At 39.8% G+C, this 18130-nt stretch overlaps 2 protein-coding genes across 2 annotated transcripts; both read left to right on the top strand.

Moving 5' to 3' along the window:
- Nucleotides 1-600: 600 nt before the first annotated feature.
- hoxc11b (homeobox C11b) lies at nucleotides 601-3251 on the top strand. Its single transcript, XM_030777166.1, has 2 exons — nucleotides 601-1442; nucleotides 3019-3251. The coding sequence occupies exons 1-2, from the start codon at nucleotides 740-742 to the stop codon at nucleotides 3249-3251; spliced, it is 936 nt and encodes a 311-aa protein (XP_030633026.1). The 5' UTR covers nucleotides 601-739.
- Nucleotides 3252-11193: 7942 nt separating this feature from the next.
- On the top strand, nucleotides 11194-14964 carry LOC115815292 (homeobox protein Hox-C10-like). The gene is made up of 2 exons (XM_030778249.1): nucleotides 11194-11905; nucleotides 14687-14964. Exons 1-2 carry the CDS (start codon nucleotides 11194-11196, stop codon nucleotides 14962-14964), a joined length of 990 nt encoding a protein of 329 aa, XP_030634109.1.
- The last annotated feature ends 3166 nt before the right edge of the window (nucleotides 14965-18130 follow it).

Here is an 18130-nt window from a genome sequence, read left to right as displayed (position 1 = left end):
AACGTTGTTTGTAGCTTAAGCTACTGTAGACAATTTCGCAGCACCACAAGAACAATTAAGTTATATACTCAGCATAATAATATATAACAAAGAAAATCAGAAGTGTGAATGTTGTGTTATTCGCGATGCACACGAAAAAGTTGCCCCCAGGAAAGTCAAACAATATAATTCTACAGGTCTTCTCTCAACATTTAGTTGTACTGCCAGCTGAGAACTCTAAGAGTAATGTTAATTAGTACGACACCAACGTTATCCACGCTTATTAAGTAAATATATCATAGCAGAGAGTACGCGTTAAACGTGTCTAATTCGATTTTACGAATAGGAGAGAAAATGATAATAATAATAATAATAATAATAATAATAATAATAATAATAATCACCTTACCTGTCTAACATATGCATCATATCACTGCGCATGTGCTATAACCTGTTCATAATTTGATTGAAATGTTTATGCGTTTGGAGCAGGGAAAATAGTGAAATATCTGTCATTGATTTTCATAAAGTGCAAGCAGTCTTTGAAAACCAATCGCCTCAACCTCCTATATCTTATCTAAGTGAACCACTCCTACACATGTAAAGGTTCCAAATTGATATATGACAATATCTACTTTCGATCACGTGTCTGAGGGTGACTTAGACGGATAGCGCGTCATCTTGCCTTCCCAAATTTTACCCTTCTGCAGTTCGAATCCAAAACATCTATCTATAGTTGCGGGGAGAGCGGGGGAGAACGATGTTTAACTCGGTCAATCTGAGCAACTTCTGCTCCCAGACGCGAAAAGACAGGACTTCCGAGTTTGGGGAGCGAGCGGGCTGCGCCTCCAACCTTTACCTCCCCAGCTGCACCTATTACGTGCCCGAATTTTCTGCCGTCTCTTCGTTTCTGCCACAGGCCCCGTCGCGACAGATTTCCTACCCCTATTCAGCGAACCTCTCGCAAGTGCAACCGGTTCGGGACGTGTCCTACGGGCTGGATCCGTCGGGTAAGTGGCACCACAGGGGAAACTATGCATCCTGCTATACGGGAGAGGACCTGGTACACAGAGAGTGCCTTCCGCCATCATCCACCATGACAGAAATGCTGATGAAGAACGAGAGCGTATACAACCACCACCACCACCATCACCACCACCCCGGTTCCAACCATACTAACACCAGTTTTTACTCCAGCGCTGCCAAGAACAACGTCCTTCCGCAAAGCTTCGACCGTTTTTTCGATAGCGCCCATTGTGGAACAGAAGGCGGCTCGCTGGAGAATTGTTCACAGAAAGGCGACGCAGGCAAACCAGACTCGGCGTCACAGGCGTCCACCGCCCTGCACGGCACCGCAAACACGGAGAAAGAGCATGACGATGAAGAGGAGAACACAACATCGGGCTCTTGTACCTCCTCGGCGGGAACGAAAGACGACAACGCGAGCAAAAATGGCCACACTAGTACGTACCCGCCGCTGTAAAGGGGAGAAAAAAGGTTAAGAGACCAGCTCCGTATTTCGTCGGTCAGATTTTATGTGGAGTTTTATAAGCATTCAAAGGATTTTATTATAACCTACAAAGCTCTTTCTTCCAACAAGAAGAATTTTTACGATGGGAAAGTGCTTTGAAAAAACGATATGTTACACACAGGCGAAGCTATCTGTGAGTCTGTGAAATTTTAAGAGCGCGCTATTGTGACAAATGCTAACTTTGATCATGAACTTGCGCTGGGCATTTTAAGGGATGTTTAGCAGGGCTGTTGAGGGTAAAAAGCAATTGGGCAGAACGGTGCTTTTGGCGACTGGCGATTTTTAGCAGCCTTCATGGAGTGTCGCAATCATTGTATTTTCAAGTAGCTGTGTGTTTCCAAGTTGGCTGATATGCTTTTAATTTGTAATTGATCGAAATGAGCAGACGTAGCTGGAAAGCAACAGCCGTGTGCAGAAAAAACAAAAGGGTCTTTGATTATACTGAGTTCAAAATTACATTTTCATTTTTGTTCCCTTGAAGACAAATTGTAACCTGCGAGGTCAGTACAGTGATAGTGATATTTTCTTTCCAATTATGTGATAGGCTTATCAGCCTATAACTGTTTTCTCCTTAATGCATTTTAAACTCATTGAGCTACAACAGCTCAAAAGGTTGGTCGAAATCTGTTCGATATTTTTTGTATGACACACACAATATAAGTTGTTACAAATAATCAAAGAGTCGCTGAATATTTTAATGATTTTAGTTTTTTAGTTTTTTAGTTGAGATTATATACTTTGTGTTGAGAATACACTTACGCTGAAGCGTTCGCACTATGTGACATCCAGTTGACACATTTGTTCTCAGTGGTAAGCTATCATGGTGCTGTGGGCCATTAGTTTCTTTTCTGTCACTGCTTCTGTTTATTTTGCTGTTAGTAAATACTTCGAATGTGTTCATCGGTTCTGTATACATGAATAATGTTTGTATTAATACATGACTGCTACGTGTTTTATTTCTTTATCAAGTTAGTGGTTAATCTTTCCGAATTCTTTCTGCGTAGGGCTTGCATAAAAAATTACATTATCGCCAGTGTTTTGACATGAGCTGTCCCTCTATTCGAGAAGAAGCAGAAATACATCAGTAATCGTGTGCTATCCATTTCTCATCTCCGTGTGTTGTTAACGCACCAGTCATTTGATATATAAAATTATAGTAGGCCTATTTATTTCCTGCAGGGGATTTTGTGAGTTGAGAGGAAGGAGTGTTGGACAGGAGAGGAAATGTAGCCTCAGTATGCTGTGTGTTTTATATAAACGGTTTACAATACCTAAACTGCATGCGTTTACCACTATTGTACTCTTGACATAACAAATCAGTTGGAAGTCAGGTAAATATCTTATTTATAACTGTCCACATAAGACTAATAGCAAGTACAGCGTTTACTTTAAAAGAAATTAAATAGGCTCATGAAACCCAACTCACTTATTCTGTGTAAAGAGATTTTTTGAGTTCACAACACGGTTGACCATGCCCTTTTGTTTTTGTTCTTTTTAATTGCTCCAAGGTACCCAGCGGACGAGGAAGAAGCGATGTCCATATACCAAGTTTCAGATCCGAGAACTTGAAAGAGAGTTCTTCTTTAACGTTTACATCAACAAGGAGAAAAGGCTTCAGCTCTCCAGAATGTTAAACCTCACCGACCGGCAAGTTAAAATATGGTTCCAGAACCGACGGATGAAAGAAAAGAAATTAAGCCGAGATCGTTTGCAGTATTTTTCTGGAAACCCTTTATTGTGAACTGCCCATTTAGATTTGTAAAAAAAAATGTATCACTGATGATATGATTTCCATCATATTAAAGTCCACGAGAAGGAAGCCAACGCCGACCTCAGCTAAAATGTTGTAGGCCTTTGCATGCAAGGACTGGACACGGAGGACAAATAGCGTATTCAAATAGTGTTTATTTGTCGTTATCTCATGTCACCAACTTCAGGTCTCGGTAACAGAAAAGTGGCTTTTCGGAAAGTTCTCCAGTAGATTCAGCGGATCCACTGAGTCTGAGATAGACGCTAGGGGCTTGTATATTCATTGATGAAGGCCGCTCGGATTGATTTCCGAGTTAAGACGAAGATTTCTTTCTAAATGGTTCTGTAATATTGTTTTTTTTTATGTTTGTCAAAAAAACTAACTAACCGATTCAGCTTTTCAGCCATATATTGTCGATACTCTTTTTGTTCATATTATTATTATTATTATTATTATTATTATTATTATTATCATTATCGTCGTCGTCGTTTTGCTGAGACAAAATCATTCGGTTATTCTACCGCAATTTAGCTGTTCAAGACCCTGCTTATAGGCTGGCTGCGACCGTGAAGTGTGATAGCACTTGGTGCAAGAATATCCCGACCCTGTGACTATGCAATATTATTATTTTAATTGTATATATGTATTTTATGTTCTTGTCAACTTCTTTATGACTGTCCCGTTATCTACTGTTTGCAAAAACTGTAAAAAGAAACAGGTTCGATGCTGTAGGATTTCTAATTCGTCACCATTGTAAGCTATGATTTAATGCTTGCTGTTTACATAATAAGCCAGGGGGAGGAGTTCAAAAACTTATATGCATCAAAGTAAGAATGTAAAATAAAATGTGATTCGTAAATTAAAACAACCAGAAATTGTTTTTGGAATAACTGCCTTGAACCAGAATCTGCGGCTTCTTTGTAGTTAGGGTTTTACTGGATTAAAAGAGAACTGTGAAAAGGAGACATATATTACTAATTTTCACGTCCGTTATTGCCGTTATGGACCGTTAATTAGATTATCGGTCCATACTGACAATAGACAGGTTTAGGTTAAGATAGATTAAGCCCGTATTGTAAACAGTTGTGGAGTATTGGGTGGCTAAACTGGAAGAAAAGTAGAAAAAATCAACTGTTCTCGGAGTCATCACTCTCCAAGGCTGCCTTGCTTAGCAAGAACTAAAGATCGTATAGTCGCGCATCTTCTGCAAAAATTTTGCAATAAAACTGAAAATGAAGCTTAATCACAATAATGCACACACGTCGTCAAAACCGCTTGCACCACTGCTGCGTTTTGTAGATGTTCACAGGAAGATTGATGATATTGATGTGCCCCCAAACCCATACACTATAATTGGCAAATCAGGGCGCATTTCCTCTTGCAAATTAATAGTTGTGAAAAGTTGACTGTGTGAGTAACTTAAAACATAAAGGGGTTGTTCTCCCAAAAACAGCTGACAACTAATAGGCTTTGATTAATAATTTGTCATAGGTGTGCAGCCAAACGGTTTGTCTCGCTAATTCAGCTAAAGAGCCGAAGTCTGCAGAGGATTTAAGGAACTACTTAAAACTGTTTTGGCCTACTCCCATCCCAGGTATAGCCCACATGTGAAGAAAAGTTCTCTCTCTCTCTCTCTCTCTCTCTGTGTGTGTGTGTGTGTGTGTGTGTGTGTGTGTATGTGTGTGTGTGTCTGCGTGTGTGTGTGTGTCTGCGTGCGTGTGTGTTTCTGAATGTGTATATGCGAAAGAAGGGTCTTGAGGTGGGAAGTGGGCACTTAAAGAAATATCCAGTGGTCATTTGAAAATGCGTCTAGTCTAGACACTGTCGTAAAGACCCAGGCACTAAATAGCTATTTTTTTTTCACTTAATTGCACCGTCTGCCCAGTGGCGTGAGATTCTTGCCTCAGTAAAACGGGTGCAAACAGGGATAGCAATCCACGCGTCAGCCAACAAAAATCTGATGCGAAAACTGTTGTGATGCGCATCTTCCCACTTAAGGCCTAGTTTGTCGAATGGACAATTTCAGCTAAAATGGCGAGGCGATATTCAGACTAAGACGAATAGAATTGAACATTCCTCGTCGATTTACACGGAAATGGTCAGGGAAACTCTATTTTATCGACCATTCGCTACACGTAATTTAAAGCTAGCTAGGTGAACTGGCACGTGCATGCGCAACCCCAAACGCATTTCTGGAGGACCGGGATGTATGAATGCGTATATATTGCTATTTGGAGCCTTTGGGACTTTAGGGGAGTGCTTATTTGGTTGCATGCGGCGGAGAGATATTGTCTTTGAACTTCCGTGAAGTCAAGGCCAGCACCTTTAACCCCACACCATAAAGTTCCATCTGAAGGACGCTTTACTCCCGGAAACGTCGGTACCAATGCGAGAGCAGGCCAATGAGAAGCCAGCGCGAGTGAAGAGAGAGAGCAGGGGGTGTTTAGGAAACCGACCACTGACCTCGTATCTTACAAAAAATGGTGACTTGAAAGCCCTGCTATTTTTATGGGTAATGTGTCATACATAGTTTTTTAAGAGTTGAAAACGTTATGTGCATTTTGACTGTGAAATCGCATTTATTCTCAAGATACATTACATGGAATAAATATAAAGAATGTAGAGATCGCGGAAATTGTCAAAAAAAAAACCCACAATAGATGCTAGACTGATACAGGCTTAGAAAGTAAACAAATATATTCCGACGTACCCCATGACTACTATTTCTTTCACTTCATTTCCCCCTCGGTGGTTGCTTGGTAGATATATCGTTAGATTCACTACTCTAATAATTTATTTTGTTACGGAGAGAAAGAACACGTAATGATGCCTTTAGTATTACGTCATGCTTTATCTGAATAGTGGGGGGAAAGAAGTATGTTGAATCACGGGCAAATCTGCATGTCATAGCTACTTGGTAACATGTAGTTAAATAATTTTTTTCAAAAGTTAATATGTTGTTTAGAAATTCTTAAAAAAAAAAGACTCCTTTACTCTGACCTTTATTCAAGGGGTACCACCACGGGTGTCTTTGACCAAATAATGGCAGAGTTTCCCAATGCTTTAATAGCTCCTTGCACATCTGGATAACAGTCATTTGAGAGCCCGTTGTTGGAAGATCGTGTTTCATACTTGAAAAACAGTCTAAAGCCACCGTAACGGCATTGACTGCTGTACCAGCCTCTCTCAGAATGTTCTCCTCTTAGTAAAGACCTGTTCAAAAGTACATAGGTCTGCTTTGATGTGCAGTAGATTATATTTTATGTATGTTCACAAATAAAACATCAAAGTAAATAAAAAAACACTTGATAAGCAAGCGGAGGAGGCATGAGGGAGTGTGTCTCTGTGCGCATTTTCGCACAATCATTTCTTGCTACGGAACTGCCGAGAAAAGACGTCCAGGCTTTTCACACTGACGGACCGATTTCTTCTGCATCAGGCTGTCAGGCCTCCATTTACTCCCGCCCACTCCTTTCCTCCTCAGCCCATCTGCCTATGAAGTAGCTGTGTCTGGACCACATCATACATGATCCATTCTGTCTGGTGGCTTCTGGTGTCACTCATACGGGAGGCTCGCACCTCAGTGGTGTTCAGAGCAATGTATTCAAGCAATGCTATAAATATCGTGATAAGGGAGGGGCTATGATCTCAATACAATAACGTGAATGATAATCCTTGGTTACAGTGAAGTGTGTGGCGTGCTTTCATGTGTTTAATATGTCTCTTTTGGTTTAGTGCTACAAGACAACGCTTCCGTGCTAAGAGAGAACAGCCTGACGTCAACAGTACATTAGGAAGCCTTCCGCTGATCCAAAGGGAAAGTCACAGTGCGTGAGAATTAAGGCGTATTGCGGTCGCATTTGTTAACTTTATTCTTTGAAATTCTGCCTTTAGAAAACTTATATTCACGGTCATTTATATCAGCAAAATAATCAAGTAAATAGCACTTTTGTTGCTGCATTCTTTTCTGCTATTTGTGTAGTTTTTACCTGAAAATTACTTTTAATTAGGAGCTAGATAATCCGAGATACACCAAAGTTCTATGGACGTAGACGTGCGACTATGCAATAGCCAACATCTAGTAATCTGGATGAAGAGTTACTGAGGGATTCTCTGAAACGACTGAAATTGCTTTTTGTTCATTTAGTAAAACATTTTGCGTTTATTTTCCCTTGGCACATAGTTCTTGAAACATCTACATTAGGGTTATTCGAATTCGGATGTAGACTATGTAGTGTGTAGGTATGATCAGATTTGCTGTTGTTTCGCTGTTTATATAGAAATTTAAGGATGGTGCAGTTTTTACTCTTGCGATTAAACATACACGCACATGAGAAAAATCTGTAACATTTATGGCTTACATAATGTAAGTTTTTGTCAAATGTGAGTCCACGGATTGTATCGTTTAGGATTTTCGAGTTTGCTCACTCTTACAGTCTCTCTCTCTCTCTCTCTCTCTCTCTCTCTCTCTCTCTCTCTCTCTGTGTGTGTGTGTGTGTGTGTGTGTGCGTGTGCGTGCGTGCGTGTGTGTATGTGTGTTTCCCGTAGGCTACAGTAGAAAGTGTGACAATGTCAGTTTGTAAATAAATAAACTTTAATAATTAAACAAAGGACCAAATCAAATGGAGCTGACAGAATTTTCACAAGTGAGCATAGTATCTGCAGTTAAAAGGTCTGACAAATTAAACTGGTTAATAAAAGACGTTGGAAACAATGAGGAAGTGCTAACTGGGCGAAAATGGAGATGTATTTCGTCTTTAGTCGGATTTCGTCGGATTTTCTGTCTGTGTTAATGAAAGTAGACGTTGTTTGTATGTGTGTGTGGGGGGGTGGGGTGACTGTGTGTCACTCTCTCTTACCAGCCACTGTATGGTCACAGCGAAAAAGACAGCGACTGTCCCCATCAGCTGAAACACGTGTCACCCGGACATGGGCATGGGTTTTTAGGCATTTGTATAACTAATACAATTTTTCCAAAATTCTTTTGGAAATTGCTTGAATTCTGAACAGCATTCCTGACAAGCCTGCGAAATGACCAGGTAAACCAGGTGTCTAACTGCCTCCTAAACCACTCCTTGCTTTAACCCAACCATCATTTCTCTTTTTTGTCGCTTTCTTGTAAAAATGAACGAAACAGCAAAACATCACAGGAGATGAATACCTGGAGTATCCAGTAGATTGTGCTTTCATTTTTAAAAATACTGATTTTATCAGTCACCAAGGCGCTGTTGCAAAACCGAAAGACCATTGTAAAAACTACACACCTGAAGTCTTAACAGCTTTACCGATAAGGTGCTCTGTGACGTGAAGAAGAACGGTTGTACCACTTTTGCGTCCAAAACTGAAGTGTCAATCATAATATTTTCCACGTTATTATGCCATTTTTTTATCCGGACGCATAGACAATGACTGATGTTTATGCATTTGTTCGGATTTAAAATACAGAATAAGTTAGAAACAGTGGGCCCGCCACAGCTTCATGAAAGGAGATGTTTCGGTGTTATCAGAGCTGGCTGATGTATGAACATGACTATTGTTAAATACATCAGAATGTTTATCTCAGTACTGGGATTGCTCTTGAGATGTTGTCCATATTAGTAAGTCTATCTACAGTATCACTATCGCAGTCAATATAACACTCGAAATAAATGGAATTTAGGCATAAATAGAATTCATCTCCAAATTCCTCAGAACTGTTCGAAGAGCGGTATGATTGTACAGTGTACAATCACAAAACTCGCTAATGTAGCCTGTCTGTGTCTGAGTTTTTGTGTGTGCTTCACATAATAATAGAGTGACTCCATGCAGTCTGGTCTACTGATTTCTCTAAGCCCTTTCACTGCGTGATCTCGCACTATTTCGTTTGCCACTCAATTCACAACGCAGTAATAAAATATGACTTCTGCGATAAGGGAAATTTTGCGCTTTCTACAGCCTCTCTGTCTTCTAACGCCATTACGACGTTCACAACTCAATAGTTCTTATCACTCCCACAGATGCAGAGTAAAATACTTTGTTTTGATTAATGCAATTATAGCCTGACAAATGTACAAAATAATTGCCGCTCTCTGCCAGACAGTGTGCCCAAGCTGTAAAAATAATCATATTATTATCCGTCCCCAACCACACCAACTGTGGAGCCAAGGGGAAAAAAGAGAGAGGAAAAAATTGTACACCCGATGCTGGAATGACGGGGTCATTGCCAGCGACCTTCTTGTCCCTGCGCCATTGAATGCGAGACTTCTCCACGTTCACTGAAGGCAAATGGTTAAATGGTTAGAAAAAGCAAGCCAATAAATGAATGCCAATAAATGTTTTGTTTGTTTGTTGTTTTTTCTTTAATTTGTTCTTGATATATACATACTCTTAGGAGTCTGTAAAGCCAGAGAGTATCAGAACACCTTGGTGGCTCAACGTCCGTTTTTCGAAAATAAATGAATGAAAGTGTCTAGTATTTTTTAAATCAAGTATTGCATGCCACATTTTATCGACAGGAACGAAAGCGACACAATGTAGATTCCAGACGTAATTACCAGTTTTCGTATTCTTCCTTGTTCTCCTGATCACGCTTTTTTGTCCCAACCCCGCTTTCTATCTTCTCAACATGGGCAGAATTATAAGATAAAATGTCTCATATAGCGACCATATAACATATGATGTTTTAAAGAGAAACTATAAATTCCCTGAAATTTTAAACACAAAATTAAAGTTGGTCGGTCTGTGTTTTAGATTGTATATTCGGTGCTCAGAAAGGCAGCATGTCCGTGTCAGTAAGAATTACATACGGACAGTTTAAAAAAATACAATAACTGACAACAAGCACAGGCCTGTAATTCAGCAGTGTCGAAATTATTTTCTTATTATGGATCCCTTTCCCCTGTAAACTAAAATGACAGGATAATCTACACCTGTAATAAAGGGCAGTCTACAAATTAAGTGTAAATACGAGTAGTGTAAAGGGTTGTTAATGACTAATCGCGAAATACGATGTTAAGATTGCTTGGGTTTATAGAAGAAGACCGATCTGCCATGTAGAAGAGTTTACAATAATATGTCGTCCTCGACAAAATGATACTATCGGGCAGTACAAATGTGTTTCACTGATTGTCACATAGTCGGATATGGTTATACGGCACATTGTTAGGTGGGATATGTCTAAAATATTTTTTGAATTAGGCTACTCATTTACAAAGAAAATCTCGCCCCATTCAATGACAATGAAATGTAAAATAAACTGCTGAAAATTAAAATGACTGTGCCACAGCGGCTAGATTCGCAGCATCTCTTCTGGACGCTTTCGCAAAATAGCAAAGCCATTACGAATGTCTATTTAACAGCTTCTCGTTGCACTTTACATATTAATACAATCATTAATACGGATGCGGAAAGGATGTTTTACTTTTACATTTTTGCTTCATTTTGAAAGCAAAAAGGTTTTCGTCAGTGTTCAAGGCTTGTCAAAAGTAAAAAAAAAATCAGACCAGTTGAGGAATAAGAAGATCCACTTCTCTTGAAGCATAAATATGTAGCATTCATATTTTTGAGACAGAGTGGAAAATGCATTGTAGGACCGTGCCGCCTTGTTTTGATTTACCCTACTTTGCAGCTCGGCGAATGTCCATGTCCACTTTCTTTTGTTCGAGGCGGTGCAGTTACAACACGTAGCCTACACGATGGCGCCATTGCTCCACACAAAAGATGTGAATCTCACCAACTTGACCCCATGACGTCTGCTCTGTCTGGCGCATCAAAGCCACATTCAAGCTCCTATTGGTCTGACAGTCACGTGACCCAGCGGTACATCCATAATCATATTGCCGATGTTTTTTGGATGTCACCCCTCCCTCCAGCACAAATATGTCAGACCCCTACTATCATAATCCTCTTGGAAGCATCTGAGGCATTGTATCAAAATAAGAGTGGGAGTGACAAAATGGAGTCCCCAGACGGCTTGTCCACCACCGCCTCTACTGTACACATGGACGCTGTTGTAGGAGTGTCCTCTGCTTGCAGAGGTGACGGCTATTTCGGCAGTTCCGGAATGTACATGCAAAATGTCGAGTATGACTGCTCAGCGATGAGAAATTATGGAATCTCTTCATCGATGCTCGCCAAACGGGGACACCCTTTAACAACAAACACACTCGCTGGCCCCTACCCTCACCACAATTACCTGTCTCAGATGAACACTTTAGAGGAAGACCACAAAATCTGCATTGGACAGCAGCCAGATGCCCGACCCTTGTTCCCATGCCCTGTGTCATCGTCTGAAGAGGGATTCTTTGGTTGTTTGTACAGATCTGACACGTTTGAAAGGAAGGAAACGACTGAAGCATGTACCTACATAAGAATGACAGATGTCAGTACCAGCTCTAGTAAAACTCCCGATACCGAAGAAGGACATTCCGTTGTGCGTCTTGAATACTCGACTGAGAAGAAGACTGGTGGCTTTAAGTCCGGTCATCATCCAGTTTGTGTACCTGAACCTGAGACACTCGTTCCAGCGCCGTTCAACGACACCTGCAGAGTTAACCAGGGTGTCGCATGTAAATCCGGTGAGGTCGACACAGCTAAACAACTGTCAGAAAAAGAGAATGTTGTCAAGACGGACTGTAGCACAGACAATTCAGACAGCGAAGTGAAAGGTAATAACCACACTCACACACATTCACACGAACGCGCGCACACACACACGTACGCACGCACACGCACATCGCACATTCTTTTGTAACTCGAGAAGACTGTGAAGTTGGCCGTGTCTTAGAGATATTAGTGAGGCCTTGCCAGGTCGATAGTTTTCAATTTTTCATACACATTCGCCTATTTCTCATTTAAATCAGATTTCTCCTTTTTTCGTACCGCTTCGATTATTTCCTAATTAAATTAGTTGCATATACAGGTAGGTCTTTATTAAAGTTCACCAAATAAACTAGTCGATCTGCGAGCGAGGCAAACTTCATTACGCTAACTTTACTACATAACGTCCTTATCCGTGTCAATGTTATAACATGTTAGTAAAACCCACTGTTCACGTTGCTTACATGAACAAGATGATTTTGTACAGTACAAAATATACACATTATTTTTGTGGTGGTGTATACATTAATTGTACTTTTGTCTGTCATAAACAAAAAAAATTAACCTAAAAAAGAAACAAAGGAGGTATCCCTTGTATTAATAAAACTCTTATGTTAATGCAGCGGGTAACTCTGTAATATTATGGTACTTTGCATATAGGATAATTCGTGATCTTGACATTGCTCAGTAGCTACAATTGAAAAAGCACATTTCTTTAAGCGTATTTCATCATCAGGCGACAGAGATCAACAATAAATTGAGATAAATTTATATTTCTGAAGTCATGCGGTCATCTCAGGTCATACATTACTCAGCTGTTTGGTTTTGTTTATTTGTAATCTTGCTACTGCTGTAACACAGTCGTTTCGATCCACAAATGATACGCCTGCAGGCTAGTAGCACAACAAATAGAGGCTGTAGTAAGAAATAGTTGTTAAATCATTGTCATCTCACAATTTGGTCTATTCCTGTACAATATAGCTGAAGTAAAAAAAATATTTCGCCGAAATTAATTACTGAAAAGCGTTTTGTACGGTTATAAACGTATTGTATAACTATCTTCTGTACTGCGGCCACAAAAATATCATACTTTTACTAGTTTTAAAAAAGAAACGATTAAAACGATTGACAAATGAAAGGGAAAAGGGATTGTTCAATGAAAATGAACATTTTTACAAACTTCAACGCCGTTAAAGGGTTTCGGTCATAGCGGTTCTTGTATTAAGTAATAAAATCTTCATACTATGACCACATTGTAGAACAGAGAGCTCATCTCATTATAATTCGCAGAAAATAATTCACTATCGGAACTTCACTATCAGAACCTTGACTGTAATACTGCTTTAATTTGTCAGTTTACAGCCGTCCAGAACAAAACCTTGTTTATAGATTATTACCCAGAGTACGAGTTGCAGCTATTAGATTTTCTTTGTGCAGAATTGGTCTTAAAGGATATTAACAAAATTATAATTAACAAAGGCTATTAACAGTGCCTATATTTCGATGCACATTATCATAGTACTATCAGCAGTACATGCTTTGCTTCACAGCGACATGTGGAAAAAAATACCACAATTGTTGCAGTAGCTAATCGCTATCAGTTTATGCAGGGATATGTTAATATTTATAACAACGTGCAGTAAATAAAATAGTTAAATGAATAAAACGCCACATTATAGTAACAATTAATAGTAGTAATAGTAGTCGTAGTTGTTGTTGTAGTAGTAGCTAGTCAATCAGTTAGTTAGTTAGTTAGTTAGTTAGTTAGCTAGTTGGTTGGTTGGCTGGTTTGTTGGTCGTTGAGTAACTATCATCGTTTTTGTCTTTGCTGCTGTCCTCGGCTAGTAGGCCCGCAGGAAAAGCTTTCGCTCTCGAACAGCAATTCATCGATGGTTTTGATTAAACATTAGTGCTCTCTGTAGTCTTCTCCTCTATGAGAAATGGTAAAGTATGAAGCAGTTCTACCAAAGGAATTGCTGTTTGTGTCGTCGGTCCAGTTCATATATGCCTAAATCGTAGAATATATTTTAGCCCCTTTTAGAATCCTTTAGGGCCAATATGGCCATAATACTATAGCCTTTTGAAACAACATTTGATGCATTAAAGATACAAAACACGGATACAGTGGTATGCTGAGGAACAAGGCTACAGCATCCACTGGATATCTTTGTTCAGTCGAAAAAATGCTCTCTCCTAGTTTTTCTTTTAGTCGTGCAAAGGGAGATACGTATTTTTGTAAAAAACGTTTCGTGGTAAGCCAAGGAATGCAGAGGCTATTCAGTAACATGTAGAGCTGTGGTCTCATTCTTTCGCCTTTGTGGTTTTGTTCACCGGGAAGCAGCACAGGTCTACTCCACAGGCTCTACTGTAATGACAAGAGAAGCGGTCGGTTAGGATTTCGTTTTAGACTCCCATGGAATTAGCACAGATATGCATCCAACATCACGCTGCAGAACGTCATGCTGACGCTATTTGAACAACACGCCGCGTTGATTTTTATTAATTATGCCTTTAATTGTTTGCGTAATATACATACACATTTACACATTTTAATATAAATCTTAATTATGCTCTTTAAAAGATGCCCCCCACCTCCCAACGTTACCAATCAGAAATTAAAATTATATTGGTTAGATACTGTAAGAAAATCATAAGACACGTTAACGGAAATACACCGTGCAAATAAGAAAATAAGAACATGTACAGTTGGCCTGTTAACGTAGAGAACCCGCCATAAAAGCGTATTTTCCTAAGGTGCTCTCGGTGCTATAGCACATTAATGTAAGGAATTTCTTGACGTGAACTGCCCACACTAATTTGTTTATCTTATGGTTATTGATTATTTACAGAGGACTCGAAACCAGAGAAGATTGTGGGCAACTGGCTGACAGCGAAGAGCGGCCGCAAGAAAAGATGTCCATATACCAAACACCAGACGCTCGAGCTTGAGAAAGAGTTTCTCTTCAATATGTATCTGACGCGCGAGCGCCGCCTGGAGATCAGCAAAAACATCGCACTTTCAGACCGACAGGTCAAGATCTGGTTCCAGAACCGCCGCATGAAGCTTAAGAAATTCCACCGCGAGAGTCGGGTGCGAGAGCTTACCTCGGAATACAACTTCACCTGAGCATCTTGCGCACATAAACAAACGAAATATGCACACTATCACGCAGAGAAAAAACTCTTGAATCTGTCGCGAAACGATATAGGCCTACATTGATAAGGGTCGTATTACATAGTTTAATTAGCATATCAAAGAGGTGCATTCTGACTGCCTGAAGCTTTTCAAATTTGACATTTTGAGTATGTTTAAGACCTAGAGTTGCACATTATTGTAGATAGATTATGACAAGTTACATCATTGTTTGTGCAATGTGTTTTAAATGTGATTGTCGTCCAAAATAGGAGGTGGTGTCTATTTTTAGGTTTGACAAAATCATATTTAATCTCTTTTGTGCTATTTGTTGTCTGTTTCTTAACTGTGAGATCTACTATAGATTTCTTCTTGTGTATTTTATGTGTCATAAAGAATGCATGCACGTCATTGATATTCCGATTATATCTACAACAATATTAAAGGCCTGTTAGACAAACAATATTAATAAAAAGAATTGCACAAAGATTGGATTTTGGGCTTCTCATCTACCTTCTATCTTCTCCTCTCAATTTCCTTATGGCAGGCCTCTGAAGAAAGAGAAAGAGTAAGGAGAGAGATAGAGTGAGAGTGATCTTGGCAGTTTTACTGTAAGTGAAAGACCGTCCATAACGTTGATTTAAATATTAGCCAGGTGACCACAATAAGTCAAGGTCATAAAATAGCAATGTCAGTGTGGTCGAAGCAGAGCGTCGGAGCTAGATTTTATGATCTGCAAATATAATGTGCTGCCGCCGCAGTAAAGATGCGTTTTAAAGGTGAGGAGGAGGACGGGCTTAGGCGCGGAGAGAAATCTAGCGATGGAGCTGCTTTTGCACTGTGGACAGTGCAGCTTCTTCCCACAATGGCTGCTATGACCGTTTTGAATGGTGGAACAAAAATCCATTGGGATGAGAAATAGAAGGGAATGGATATGATGGAACACACAAGCCACTGTTGGACGAACACAGGGACGCCGAGCGGCGATCTCCGGGGAGGCAGTCAAAGGTAGGACCAGGCACTGGCACTGTTTTTCTTTGCTTTTGAACATGGAAAAGCTTAGCGGGATCTTTGACATGTTCCTATCTGGCGGTACGTTACATTTTATAATGTTAAATATTCTGAAAGACTCTCACATAGGTTTTCTCATGCTGCGAGAAACATTCGAGCAGAACGCATGCATTTTCTATTGCTTATGCGCGCGAGTGTTGCAGCTATGTGGACTTTGGATTATGGCATGTGGATCGTCATGTTTTATGTCTTGGTGGAACAAAGATGGATTTGTTCCGATCATTTTCTTACGCTAAATGACATGACTGATCTTTGCACTCTCGAATGAAGGTTGGTTTTGGGCTGTCATGATGTTGTGGTATTGTGAGCTTTGGTGAGGAGCGGACTTAGATCTTGTCATTTTCAAATAATTAGGCTATGCAAAATAAGTCCATTTTATATGTTCCATATGAGCACAGTTCTGTTGAACAGAATGGGGCTGTAAATCGCCATCTATCTGATAAATCTTCAAGAGATATATTGCATTGTTGTCATCTTACATTTGGCTTTTTTGTTTGTGTCTTTGTGTTCGCTTTCAGTGTGATTTTACGTTTTAATATTGCTTCCTGAACGATGTGCACTTCGTATTATCCGCCTCTTTTATCGGTATGTTCTGATTATTTTTCACTGGATAGCCTGTCACGTTCAGCTGATGCGTGGTTTAGGTAGTTTCATGTTGTTGGGGTTGACGTCCTGGCTCGGCAACAAGAAACTGCCTTGATTACGTCAGTTTGTCTTCATCAAGGGCGTCCATTTCCGCCAGATTACTCTCACTGTCTCCGCAAATGGCATTGTAAATGAACCACTGTCGCCACCTACCCAAGGCGCTCCCATTTTCTCCACTCTCTCTTTCCGTTCTTTTTATGTGATGGTCACTAACAGAGGTCTATAGCCTGCTGTCGAATTGGGGCTGTAAACTGTGTGGTATAGCAAATAAAAGTCCTCTTTCATTTGATGTTCGCAGGCCTTGAGATTGCTGGCCGGGCGGACAGACAGAGTGATCAGGAGGGTTTTAAAAAGACTGCGGCATTCTATAGCTTGTATGTGTGAACCTGCTGAGTTGGTTTTGGCAATATTTAGTTTAAAAAATGTTCTTGTTCGTATTTGTAATTCACTTAAGGATCCAGGAAACAGACAGGAATTAATACCCAGTTTGGGTGGCCACAACTTCTTGCAATGAAGCACACTTCAAAGTAAATTACTACTTTTGCCTAGCACAGTGAAATAGTTACGAACTGCCCAGACGGCTTATTAATGGAAATGTCTGCTGAGAAACAGTCAATGATTCCACTTTATTCCTAAGAGGAAGATTTGCAAATAGCGTTCGAGAGTATTGGATACATGAAAAGATCAGTCCGTTAACCCTGATCTCAGAGAAACAGCCAAAATGATGTGGTGTTAATATAACACAACTGTTCGGATACAAAGAATGAGTAATTTGACACAACCTGTAAATTTCAGCGCGAATGTCCCAGCCAGTTTCACTTTCAGGTGTTTTTTTTTTTTTTCCAAATCCATAATTACAAACCTGTAATAACACTGAACATTTAATATATCACGCCATCAAAGAAACGGAAATCTTGGTTGAAATGTATACGCATTAATATACGCATTACTATAACTATTAAATAAATACGTAGTTGTACGCATTAGTATACGCATTAGTATAAAACTCAATAAAACTCAATATAACAAGTCATAAGCCTACATATTGCATAGTTAAATACAGCAGAGCAAAACATAACGCTTCCGAATTCTGTAAAAGGTAAGTGGTTTCTTTTCCGCATAGGGCGTTTTAGTTGGCTGAACTATTGGTGCATGAAATGTTAGAGAAGTTGCAATTTTGAACTTGCCGGGAGCTGCCGTGGAAAAATATCTTTACATCATCCGTTTTTCTTCTCTCTCGGTTCAAATATATTAATATTAAGGGGTATGAATTAAGGGAAGTCAGTGTTAAGATATAAGAGGTTTCACAAACAACTTTATTTCCTTCATGTCCGGAGATGCAAAAAGAAAATAATGCAACTTTTGTAATTTGGCGGTTTTTCACTAACATACATTTCTCGCCTGATTTTGTGGGGAATGTCCCTCGTCCACGTTATGCCTCACA

This window comes from Chanos chanos, chromosome 6 (assembly GCF_902362185.1).
Source record: "Chanos chanos chromosome 6, fChaCha1.1, whole genome shotgun sequence".
Taxonomy (NCBI): domain Eukaryota; kingdom Metazoa; phylum Chordata; class Actinopteri; order Gonorynchiformes; family Chanidae; genus Chanos; species Chanos chanos.
This window is presented reverse-complemented; position numbering and strand designations above follow the sequence as displayed.